Source organism: Nymphaea colorata, chromosome 1 (genome assembly GCF_008831285.2).
Source record: "Nymphaea colorata isolate Beijing-Zhang1983 chromosome 1, ASM883128v2, whole genome shotgun sequence".
In the NCBI taxonomy this organism is placed as follows: Eukaryota; Viridiplantae; Streptophyta; class Magnoliopsida; order Nymphaeales; family Nymphaeaceae; genus Nymphaea; species Nymphaea colorata.
The window spans coordinates 3,315,130-3,327,689 of record NC_045138.2 but is presented as its reverse complement, the minus strand read 5'-3'; the positions used below and the strand labels follow the sequence as shown (position 1 = coordinate 3,327,689).

At 37.9% G+C, this 12,560-nt stretch overlaps 1 protein-coding gene across 1 annotated transcript; it reads left to right on the top strand.

Moving 5' to 3' along the window:
* The first annotated feature begins 970 nt into the window (after positions 1–970).
* LOC116246171 (protein sym-1) lies at positions 971–7,985 on the top strand. The gene is made up of 9 exons (XM_031617894.2): positions 971–1,450; positions 1,572–1,659; positions 2,262–2,356; positions 5,191–5,263; positions 5,351–5,443; positions 5,549–5,635; positions 7,267–7,347; positions 7,425–7,478; positions 7,663–7,985. Exons 1-7 carry the CDS (start codon positions 1,011–1,013, stop codon positions 7,345–7,347), a joined length of 957 nt encoding a protein of 318 aa, XP_031473754.1. The 5' UTR covers positions 971–1,010; the 3' UTR covers positions 7,425–7,478; positions 7,663–7,985.
* The last annotated feature ends 4,575 nt before the right edge of the window (positions 7,986–12,560 follow it).

Genomic DNA, 12,560 nt, shown 5'->3' with positions numbered 1-12,560 from the left:
ATTATATAAAAGAGAGCAGAAACTTTCATTCAATCTTCTCTAGTTTTATGATATAATGGCTGGATTTTGGTACTTCTCATTTTCATCGTGCTTTAAGTTGCGTGTTAAGAACCTTCTTTTTGCAGCATAAAGAGTTGATGTTTAAAAATTTAAAATGAAAACTTGCCACTTATGGGACCTTGCTCGAACTAATGCCCCAACCCCTTGAAGATTACAGGTTGACAATTAACTGAGGCCTGATTGTAGAGAACAAACTGCTCAATAGAACTAAAAAAAATTAAAATGCTTATTATATTTTTTTTTTTATTTTTCTCTTAACCTTATTTTTCTCTTAACCTTCAATCATGTTAGAACAGTGCATATTAGATTGTCTAGGTAATTCTAAAAACTAAGGTCACCATTCGATTATATATATATATATATATATATATATATATATATATAACAAAATGTTTAGGGCTCATTGAAATATATGAAATTTAATAAGATAAAACACTTAGTTCAAAAGTTTCATTTTTTGACAAACCCTAAACTTCAGTACCGGGAGTTTTGGAGTTATCATGAAACTTTAGTACTTGCATTAAAGTTTGGAAGGAATTTTTTTTGCCTGTTAACTTTTCAACGCTCGCAACAAAAGTTCAATGACCAAACCGGAAGGTAGGACAAAAATTCCACAAAAAAAAAAAAAAAATCATGTACTAAGTAGCCACAGTTTTAAGACTGGATATTTAATTCTGGAGCATTAGAATTGGTGCATTTTTTCCTGAATTATTTTCCTTGAACCTTTTTTCCAGGAATATTATTACAGGGTCATCAAATGCTACCGAATTTTCTGATGGTGCAAAAATTTCAGCAGACAAATTGTACGATAGTTAACACAACTTTTCGAACCAAATCTATGCCTCATTCCTTCTCGGATCCTCGTTTGAACTGATCCATTTTACTCCCAATAGAACACAAGACAGGGGCAGCTTGAGGACGGGCGATTCTTTTTCCCACCCCTCAGAGCCATGGGCCCCGTCCATCCCCACGCCCTGATGCAGGCCACGACCATCCATCCGATAGCGATGTGGAGCAGCAACCTCACTGCTGCCGGCCTCTCGCTCCAGCCCTCGACCTCAAACCTAAGTCCGACCGGTCGCCTGAGTTCCAAGAACTCGCCAGCTTCCTTCTTCGCCCTAGGCAGCTCGACCAGCTTCCCCTCATTTCCTGGCAGAATCTCGAGAGGTTCGGGCACAACCGCTTCTCCGAGGTACAACCTTCCGGATTCTGCTTTCCGACGGCGGTACTCTGACGGGTTTCGTTATCGGTGGCTTATGAGGGTTGCAAATGACGGCAGTGGGGGCGGGAACGGTGGCTTCGGCGGGTCGGGTTCAGGTCCTGGGTCCGGTGGCTCGGGTGAGGGCGGTGGGGATGAGAGCGGTGGGAAAGCTCCATCGCTTATTTCCTGGTGATCGACGAATCATTTATTATTGTTGCTATTATTTTTTATGTAACAATCCTTCTTTGATGAAGGCCAAATTGGTGTTTTCTGAAAGAAAATTCATTTGTTTTTATTATTTTCTGTGAAGGTATTTGAGGCTTCTGGAGGAATCTCCGGTGTTGACGAAGGCGTTGACTTCTGCTTTATTAACATTTATCGGGGACTCTATCAGTCAGGTCAACCCTAAAGTTTTCAAACAAAAGATTGGACCCATATTTGGATTTTTGTGCCATTTATCGATTTATTTGCGATTGCTTCTCAACTCACTCTCATTAATGCCCTTTGGATTACTAATTAGTTTTTCTTTTTACCATTTTTATTATGTATTTGTCTTAGTTGCTGAAAGAAGCAGAAAACGCATACCGACCTTTTTTTGATATTTCTGTTTCTTCCATTAATTTCAATACTTTAAACTTTTATTGCGAAAAAATGGAATAAATATTTTTTGACTTTTTGGTGGAGCCAAAAAAAGTACCTTGGACTTTTTTGGCTGTTCTGAAGTTTCCTATTAACACAATCGTGACTCAAAATTAAGACCACATCCAATGATTTTGTAAAATCTTGTTGTGAACTTGCATTTTCCCTTGTGTTTCATTGCTCTAAACATATAAAATAATTATCTGCATTTGTAATATAAACAAATTCTCTTCCTCTGGCTGTTGAGTAATTACAAGATCAGAACTTATCGAGTAAAAGGTAGTTCACTTCAGACTGCAGATAGCTCCGTTTTCATGTGTTCAAAGTTCAAACTCATGATAGTTTGTTTTTGTTATGCCAGTTACTGATAGAACGGGTGCCAACATGGGATCTGAAACGGACTTTTCTGTTTGCATTCTTGGGGATGGTGCTGGTAGGGCCAACGCTTCATTTCTGGTAATTATGTGGACATTGTTTATATATGGTTTATGGGTTATTTTATACTGTATTTCTATTAATGTCGACATTTCTTTTGGGGTTGAAATGATTCTTCAGTGTTTTTTTCACTAATTGCTACTATCCCAAACACGTCATGGTACGGGATTATTTGGACTACAAGATCAAACCAGATCATAGAACAGGACCTGACAAGTAATGTTCAACAGATTGGGATTCATTTATCAACAGATTTTTATCTTCCATTTGAACTGATTTCTATAATCCTTTTAGTTTCCTTAGTGGGCACAATTGCTATGGCTCGCCGGTAGTAGAACCTGGAATACTTGTTTCTGCTTTGGATATTGGATTGAGTAGTGGTAGTTGGGCACCTTTTATCCAAGCAAATCTATGAGTGCTGAAGTACTTGACCGTACTACGATGAGTTATCTTTTTGTTTTCCACTTATATTTTTAGGCATTTATTTTTTCATCCAGAGAGTCTGAATGCTATATTTAGTATGCCTTTTACACGTATAAATTTCACATTTTAAGATGATGGTTGCCTGCAATACTAACCAACGACCCAAAGTTGAAGAAACAATAATTTTATGCTTAAATAGCATGAGACATTCTGAAGCCAAGGCAGTTATTATCAATCTCTTCAAATGTGATTACATACATTTTCATGGAAATTTGGAATTTATGTTGGCTGTGTGGAACATTAAAAAACATAGATAAACACAAATGATTTGGTGGTTAAACATGATGTAGTTGTTCTGGCCCACATCTTGAGATGGTTCAGAACTTCAGCCTATATCCTCTTGTGCTTGTAATTGTGCAAGTTTATATTTCAGTTTGATTTCAAGTGACTCATGCTGATATTCAGTTTGTGTTACTTGTGTTGGTGTTTACTTGCAGTATATTATTGTTAGGCTGTGTGGATGTACTTTCCTTTCCCTACAGAGTACAATAGCATTGAATGAAGAAAGATGGACCTCTTCTCTGCTGGCTTTCTTCACCCAATTTTAAGGCCAAGGACTTGTACTGTGATGAAGGAAGTGTTAGAACTTAGAAGTCGTGAGTATTGGTAGACACTTGCAGAATATAGAAAGAGAGGGGTGCCGCAACAGGTCATGATTCCCATGGATGATTGTGACCAAATTTCATTGATTATGAATAAGGAAGACATGGCATGAAGGACAAGAAGGGTACTGAACTAATAGCACTGGACATTGACTGGACTCATCTGATCTAATTGGATACAAATCCATGTCCATCGATGATGCTTAATAGTTAGTAGCCAACCTCAAGTTGTGGATGGTGCTGAATCATGGACAATTTGTTCTTCAGAAAATAAAATTTGTTCTTTACTGAATCATGGACAATTTGTTCTTCAGAAAATAAAATTTGTTCTTTATTAGGCCTTTGGTGAACAAATTAACCACCGGATTTTCAATCTGCACATTACAAGATTGAATCTCCTTATCCTTAATATTATAGTGGATAAAGTGCTGATCAATTTTAATGTGCTTTGTGTCGCTATGAAAAATTAGATGGAATGACAATTGTATGGCACTGTGATTATCACACAATATGGATGTCACAATAATTTCACTAAGTCCTAATGTCAAATGTCTAAACTATGTAACTTCAGCTGTTCCCATATTGATGGGTCCGTATCTTGCTTTAGTTTCCGACTTAGCAACAACCTTTTGCTTCTTGTTCTTCCAAGATATCAATTTTTTTTCCAACAAAAATAACATTACTGTCGCACTTACCTTCCGTAATTAAGATTACTGGCTGAATTTGTATCTATACAAGCAATAACACTATGTCCTCCATTTGTTGTAAAAGACACAGTGTATACAAGAGTCTATCTAAATAGTTCCTTTATGATATTGTAGTTTTCCTTTTACAACATCCATATGCCCAGTTCGTGGCACATGTATCAACTGTGACACATGATTCTCAGGAGTCAGGATAAACAATTTTAGTTCTAGTAAAACTAAGTTACTGTCACATACCTACTATCCTCTGAGATCTTGTGGGATCATCATATTCTTGTCTTGATATGTGAGCTTTGTGGTGCAATATGCTGAGAGTGGACAAGGGTTTACAATTTTTTGTCCATGCTCTGCTCAACATATTCAACGTGTATTTAAGCTAAGTTAAAATTAGTTTTTTGCCATCATTCCTATCAATTTCATCCCTTGAAAAATATCTTAAGCTCCCACGCTCTTCCATTACAAAATGTGGAGCCAACAGGTACTTGGCTGCTTGGATATGTGCACCTAAGTTGCCTGTGACAACGGTGTCATCCACTTAGATCAATAATGATGAGACTGTACTGGCATCACTGTCAATGATCAAGGAATCACAAAAAACACTGTAAACTGTCTTTATATCATAAACTGTTGCTAGTGCTTCCATTGCATGATGTTTTAAATGATGGTTTTCAAGTATTTTGTCATTCAGCAGTCAGTGATTTCAGTTCCTGTATATATATATGTGTGTGTGTGTATGTATTTCAGTTCCTGTACACACACACATATGCATACATATATATACACATACATATATGTATATATACGTATTTGTGTGTGGGTGTGTGTGTATAACTATATATATAGTTTCAACTCTCAATCATTAAAATTTTGTTTCACTAAAAATTCTGCATGTGTGAATGCGTGCATGTACATGTGTGTTTGGATGTGGTTGGGTTCTATTTTTGCCACTTTTTGAATAGCCATATTTCATAGTCTATATCCTTTACTGAAAGATGTGCAAGTCTCTCTCTCTCTCCCTCTTGCTTGTGTGTGAATTTAGTGTGAACCCTTTGAAATATTTGAGCAGGTATTTATCACTAAGTCAGTTGGTGTCCCTTTCTGGAGTATCTGGTGTATTCCTTCGCCTTCTGCTTGATCAGGTAGCAGTTCCTTCATCCTTTTCTTCATGGGCTTCTTATACTTGAATATGAATATTGAAATAATAGAGAAGTATTTGCATGCTATAGTTCATTTTCTCTCCTCTCTTCATTGGGGTGTTTCTATCCACACTTGTGGTCCTAGAAGGAAGGCCATCGGAAGTCCTGCCAAAGCTTCGCCAGGTGATCTTGCCCTTGCTGATCCATATACATCTGATCAATATCATCTATAAGCACTTCTTTGTTCCTTATTCATCTGCCATGTTACTTTTTATGCTTTGGTTTCAGGAATGGTTTTCTGCAGTCATTGCAAATTGGCAACTATGGATACCATTTCAATTTCTCAATTTCCTGTTTGTTCCTCAGATCTTCCAGGTGGGAAAGAGGGTTTTGTTGAATGTCTTGGATGGCATTAGCTCCTAGATTCTTAAGTTATGTTTGAATGCCTTTATTTTCAAAGAAGAGGTGATTTGAGATCCTGGAATTCACAATGTCTTGGATGGTGTTAACTGTTGGAGTTTTAGGCTGTGTATGAAAGCCTCTTGTTTTAAGCTGGAGGTGATTTAACATCCCCAGGATCTCAGATCCATAGGTTCTAGATGGTTGTGTGAGTAAAAGTAAGAATTTGTAACCTATGCTTCTTATTGATGTATGGATTTGGGGGATAATGGGTAACTTAATCCAACTTCCAAAGTCTGGAGTTTGGCAAAAGCATGGGTTAAGTTGGACCCCCATCCCAGTCAACTTTCACTTTCTCGATTTCTTGTACGTTCCTCAGAGATTCCAGGTGGGAAAGAGGTTTTTGTTTATGGAGTGTCTTGGATGGTGTTATTTCATAGATTCTTAAGTTGTGTTTGAATGCCTATATTTTCAAAGAAGAGGTGATTTGAGATTCTGGAATTCACAATGTCTTGGATGGTGTTAACTCTTTGGGGGTTTAGGTTGTGGTGAAAGCCTCTAGTTTCAAGCCAGAGGTGATTTAAAATCCCCAGGATCTCAGGTCCTTAGATTCCAGATGGATGTGTAAGTAAAAAAAAAGGAATTGTAACCCATGCTTCTTAATGATGTATGGATTTGGGGGATAAAGGGCAACTTAATCCAATTTCCAAAGTCTGGAAAAGCATGGGTTAAGTTGGTCCCCCATCCCATTCATGGATGTAAAATCTGGCCTAATGAAATGTACCCTTTGGTTCATTTGCATATGGTATTGTTACTTGCTTCTTTCCTCCATTTTATTGTTTAATCACATTCAATTATTTCTAAGCAAAAATTCCTGAACATAAATTACTTTTTTATCGTTTGAAGCCATGCTTTACGAAATATCTAACGATAGCTGTCTGTGCCATGTAATATCTGAACAAAAGCTGGTGTGCGACTAATTTTAAATTATTACAGTTGATATTTCTTCTGTGTTTGGTTGTGGGTAGTGTTGTCAATATTGGCATCGGTTCTTCGTCAGTTTGCTGACCAGTATGCTGTAAGTTTAAAATAATTAAAAAAACCAAGGTACCTTCTTTTGAACCCCTCGCTGGCCCAATATTGTCTGCGTATTCGCCAATACAATGCGATATTGGCGACACACAAGATTTAGATGTTCATTTACATGCATGTGCATGGGCCTCCCACAAAGTAGTTGTGGGTTAATCTGAGGTATGTCTTGAGATGATTGTATACTCTGTTTTACAAGTGCATTTTTTTTATTTTCCAACTAATTAAAAGCTATAGTAATTTTCAAATATGTTCTGATTAATATTATTTTATTCACAACATTTCAAGCAACCTAGACAGAAGTAGTTCTGGGCCTCTGGCTAATTTGTTCATGACAAAAATATATTGGTGGAAATGCTCTTCCTAAAGATTTTAATTTCATATTGCAAGATTTGAACAATTTTAAGGCCATTATGGACGCAGCAGTTAGCTTTTGTTTATGCACCTCATAGTCCATTTATGTTCCTGAGTTGTTCATCTCTCTCTCTTAATTGTGGTTCTCCTTGATTGTCAAGCAGGTGCTTTTTGCAAATGTGGTTGCTGTTGCATGGAATGTGATTCTATCATTTAAGGCCCACAAGACTGTCACCGTTCAGTAGGTAGAACTGCAGCATTACTGATCCTGTTGATTTGATTGCCACAATGAAATCTAACTTTGAGTTTTTGCTGTTAACAGAGGATTGCACTGAACTGCTATACTGACTTTCATATTTAAAGTTTAAAACTTCTCGTAAGTTACATCATCACATTTACTCTATGTTATATTCTAGATCTCTACATTAACCAGATTCCTTTTGGTTCTCTTTTGACTTGTGGAAGAAACAAATATTGATGTTCTAATTCCTTGTTTCTCTGACACTTGGCTGACAAGGAAACTAAACCATGTCTTCATTTTACCTTATTCAATTTGGCAGTTCGCCATATGAAGGGTCTCGATGAAATGACGATCTGACAAGGTATTCTCCAACAAACTGCCTGTGGTTTTCTGGATGGAGCTGAGTTGATCATCAAAGTTTTCATCTGCTTATGGAAGCTTGACATGTATTATTCTTTTTTTGTCTTGATTTTCTGTAATCAAGTGGTGATTTGGGGAAATATGATTAGTCTATGGTCTTGCTTTAACATCTTTTTGGAGTGTTTATGCATGCTCATTGCATGCTTGAGTTGTCATTATTGACTGTCAGCAGTCAAATAGAACTCCCTAATAAATATGTGAAGCAACCGAATTCTTAGGTAACCTAAAACTTTTGATGATTGTGACCTATTCTACAGAGAAATTGGCGAGCAGATGGTCTGTCTGGTCATGTTTTTCTACAGACATACATTTTCCTCATGTTTTTAAGCACTGGATGCTGTTTAACTCTTCAAACTTGCAGCAGCCACTCAGCTTAGGGACCAGTCTCTGGTCATGATCCATCCAAATCATAACCTCCTCAAGGCCAGTGGGTGCTCTTGTAGGCAATTTGAAGATATAAGTTGACTGGCTAAACAGCTATTATCTCTGAGTTTACAGCTTGCTGATGCTACATGAAAGGACATATTCTGCAAACGAGAGACAGTTGACTGAATATGCTATTCAGGCTTGTTATCTTTGCCAGGATTTGAAATCCAGGTCTAAGTTGTGTACTGAGTTGTAAAGGATTTGCGATGTGGTCTAATTTGCATCTGAGTATGAAGTGCAGAAACAGCTGTTCTTGTTTTGGACCGGGTTGATTGAAGTCAAACTAAAGGTGACACTTGCAAAACACCATGATTTTTTTAGATGCAGCTAGCTAATTCAGAAGGTTGGAAAGCCCACATCTTTTGGTTGGTTGGTTCAAATCTGTTGGGCTTTTTTGATCGTTAAAGCCCTTCTGATAATTTCTTTATTCCCGAGTGCTCCCTGACTTGACCATGTGAGGTGTCCTACCATTTTGTTTTGAACGTGACATCTCTTTTGACGACAACCCTCCAAAGAAGAGATTCAACCGCTCCTAACGGTTGCCCTTCTGCCCATAATTCTTTGTTGTATGTGCAGGCCTACTCTTTTTGATGGTTTGCATCATAGAAGGATCAACGCATTTAGCCATCATAACTCCTAAGTTGCTTCCCCCGGGCGCATTTCAGTTGGCTCTGTTTCATCCCCTTAAAAAGTGCTTTGCTTGTGTTGAAAACGTCTCAATTGCCCCATCATTTCTTCTCTTTAAAAATCTCAGCTTCCTTACTCAAACAGTGACTTCTGTTCAATTTCTCCTCGATTTCAACTGCTGTCAAAGGTTGCATACCAGAGTCGAGCTTGAGCTGGCCCAGCAAAGGTTCCACTCGACTTAATCTCGGCTTGACTCGACAATACAGTGTCGAGCTAAAATAGCATCAAATTCCACATATATTAAGCAAGGACGACCATTAACGGTAATTAAAAAGGATTTGTTCACTAGAAAATTCACATGTCAACCTGCTCCTTGATCTTTGTCACTTGCAACAGCGTTTGGTTCCCTTTCCTGAATTTTGTTGCCTTCCCCGAAGCTCTGAGGTAAACAGCAAAGCAACATAGAAACATGATGCAAGGTTATATGCTTAGCTGGGACAGCACACATCCCAGACAATTGTGCACTGACATGAAAAACCGCACTATATACATGACAAGCTGCCTCAAGATTAAACATTACATATAATTATAAACACCTTAAAGAATACGAATTACTTTTCTACCCATAAGCTTCGTACATAACCTGCATTTAACTTATAAATATGTCACTTGAAAATGCAGCTGCTAACACAACATAAACTGCTTGCAAAGTCCCTCGTTGTGCTATATATAAATACATATACACACACACACTCGAGAGATTGGTTCTCCATGGAGTAGTGGCGGAGCCTGTTTGGGCTGATGCAGGCAGCCTGCACCAGCCCATACAAATGGTCGTACTTGGTGATTTTTATTTATGTATGTATAGGTGCCCTTTAAATTTTCCAATTTAAACTATGACCTTTAGCTAGAAATTGACTCTCCCACCGCCATGGAGGGGAAACAAGAAAGGGAAAAAAGAGAGGAAATAGACAATTTAGGTGAGAAAAGGAGAAAGAAAAGGAGGCAAAGACACCGGCCCCATAAGGCACACTCCTGCCCAGCACTACAAGCTGAACTTCAATGTCAAACACGAACTTTTATTCATGCCGGGTTTCGGGCACAACTGGGCAACTATGCAACGGAAAACAGAATGCAGTTCCGATCGCCATGCACATTTTAAGAGAAGGCCCCTAGAGAATATGAGAAAGGCAAGCACTGAAATGAAAAAAATTCACAAATGCAAGCAGCATAAAAATTCACAATGCAAACAGTATGTATGAATAGTCTTTCTATTTATGAGAGAAATATTTACTTATTTCTCAAAATGTTTTCTATTGTTTGTTTGTAGTGGCAGAAAATTTGTAAGTTAAACCCCTGCTGTTGCAAACTCCTGGACCTGATGAGTTGTACAACCCCCATGACTAATACAAGCAACTGTTAAAAATATGCTATAGTTTAAGTAATCTTCTCAGGATAATTGAATTGTGTTTGGACTATTAACTGGTTGTTTATTTCTCTCATAGGGAACCACAAAAATTTGTCATTTTCTAATGGTGCCGTAAAATAGATGGACCATATTTGTCAAAGGAAGACAACCTGCTTGCTCAACCAATTGGAGGATTGCACGAAACGAGAAATTGGATATCAGAAATGTCTGTACGTGATGACAAAGCTACTTATGCACGGAGCAATTATGAAGACACAGCTGAAGACATAAATAGCTTAAATATTAACAATATTGTAAATATCAATATAAAGCTGAGTAGATAATGATGCTTGCAGCGAGAAAGTAATTGTGTTTTCTAAGGATGAAATACACATTCTGGTTGATTTAATGCTTGTTAGCTTGATATGTCGCTGAAGATAGGAGAGTTTTTCTCAATATGTAGGAACTCGACGTAACAGGCTTCATTTTTACGTATTCTTCTTCTTTTCTGAAGAACAATGGCTTCTAAGGGGCCAGCATGACAATAGTTCACCTGATTACAAGTTATATGAACATTGATAAGGGTTTACATGGTTCAATTCTTTCGTGTGTACTGCATCAACTTAGTGAAACAATGGATTCCATGATATGCATTTACATGAAGAATCGTCTTTGGGACTGAGCGTAACCATCTACTACTTTGCATCACAAAGTTCTTGTCAAGCCAAATCTGGTTTGATGACTCTGTTTGATATTGTTTCTTAGTAATTCTATACTGTGGAGCTCCAACATTTACGCCTTTAGTTTAACATAAAGCCAAGTGATGGTCTCTGGTAGCAAAAATGACTTCAAATGTTGTAGTTTGTGGTAGTAAGGTTGACAAAACAATGAGAACTGAACTAGACACTCAGAACAAATGATCCATGGCAGCAATTTGAGAACCATCTGATCTTTTCACGAACTCGATATTTCATACATATTCACGTACTTCCAAGACGGTTTCGTTCGTAATTGCACCATAACCTGATAAAAGTAAAGATAACAAGTCTCCGGAATTAAAGGCAGGTGTTTAGGGGTACATTGAGGTTTGAGTAGAACCGAAACTCTTTTTGTTTAGAGAAAATGTGGGCGAAATTTTCTCTAAGATAATAAAATAACGAGGACAATTAACAATGCAAGTACCACGTTTCTCGAAAATAATGGCCAAAGGAGATTCCTATCGCGTCCACGTTATTCGTGAATTCACAAAATCATGACATTCCCTGGGTTCCAGGCCGTAATGCATCTCCTAACAGGAAGAAAAGGAGAAGCCCGTCTTTCGAAGATACCAACTTCCGCGAAAGACGGGACATGACCAGAATTTTTCGGCAGAGGGAAAAAAAAAGAAGAAAAGGAACGAGATGTTTACAACGCCCAAACACTTTGGGTTCAAAAGATATCAAAACATAGTTTTGATGCTCTGCCGAGAAAACGAGATAACCAAGTCGTGGATTCTAGCCATGGAGCATTAACAAAATATCCCAACTCATCCCGCTTTTCCTGATAGCTAGATAAAGGAAGATATTAGAAAGATCTCCGCTTTGGCTGGAAACTGAAAAGGCTCAAACTAACCCAGCAACTGCTCGATCTTCCGCTTACAGAGTACTGGTGTTCCAACCGTAGAGGAGCGGATGCAGAAAGAAACAAACAGGCGTTCATGAAGCAAACGAGAAGAGAATAAGAAGAAAAAGAACAGAAACAGGGAACGTAGCTTTCGAACTCTGTTCTTAGCCGGAGGGTCGATGGAAAGGGGACCGGAGCTCTTCAAAGTTCAAAGCAACGAATCAACAAGAAAGAAATGCGACAAAGGGATTCACGTGCTTCGATTCTGCTATGGAATATACATCCATAAGGAAGAGTTTTTATACCATCATTTATATGGTGGCAACTACGCTGCTACCTCTGGTGGCAGAATTATACGACAAGTTGTCATTGATAGCTACGCACAGCAGTCTTCTCTATCACATGTTTCTTTCATCAACAAAGAATATTTGCTATGTGACATAACCAGGCTCAACGTAAAATTTTCTGAAATTGTTCTTTCTTTTTTGCATGTACAAAGAGCATGTTTGTCCGAATATTTAAAAAATTAACATGCAAATATCACTGGAAAAAACAAGGTGGTAAAACGAAGGAGGAAGGTGCAGAAAACCAGTGAAGGAAAATATGAAGAGAAAAGGAAAATGGAGTTTTAACTGTTCACCGTAACATTTGATTGGTCCGTTCGAACTTACAAGGCCGGATCCGCACCTATCTATCAGAGAGCACTCGAAAGCTAGAAGAACTCATACCTGCTC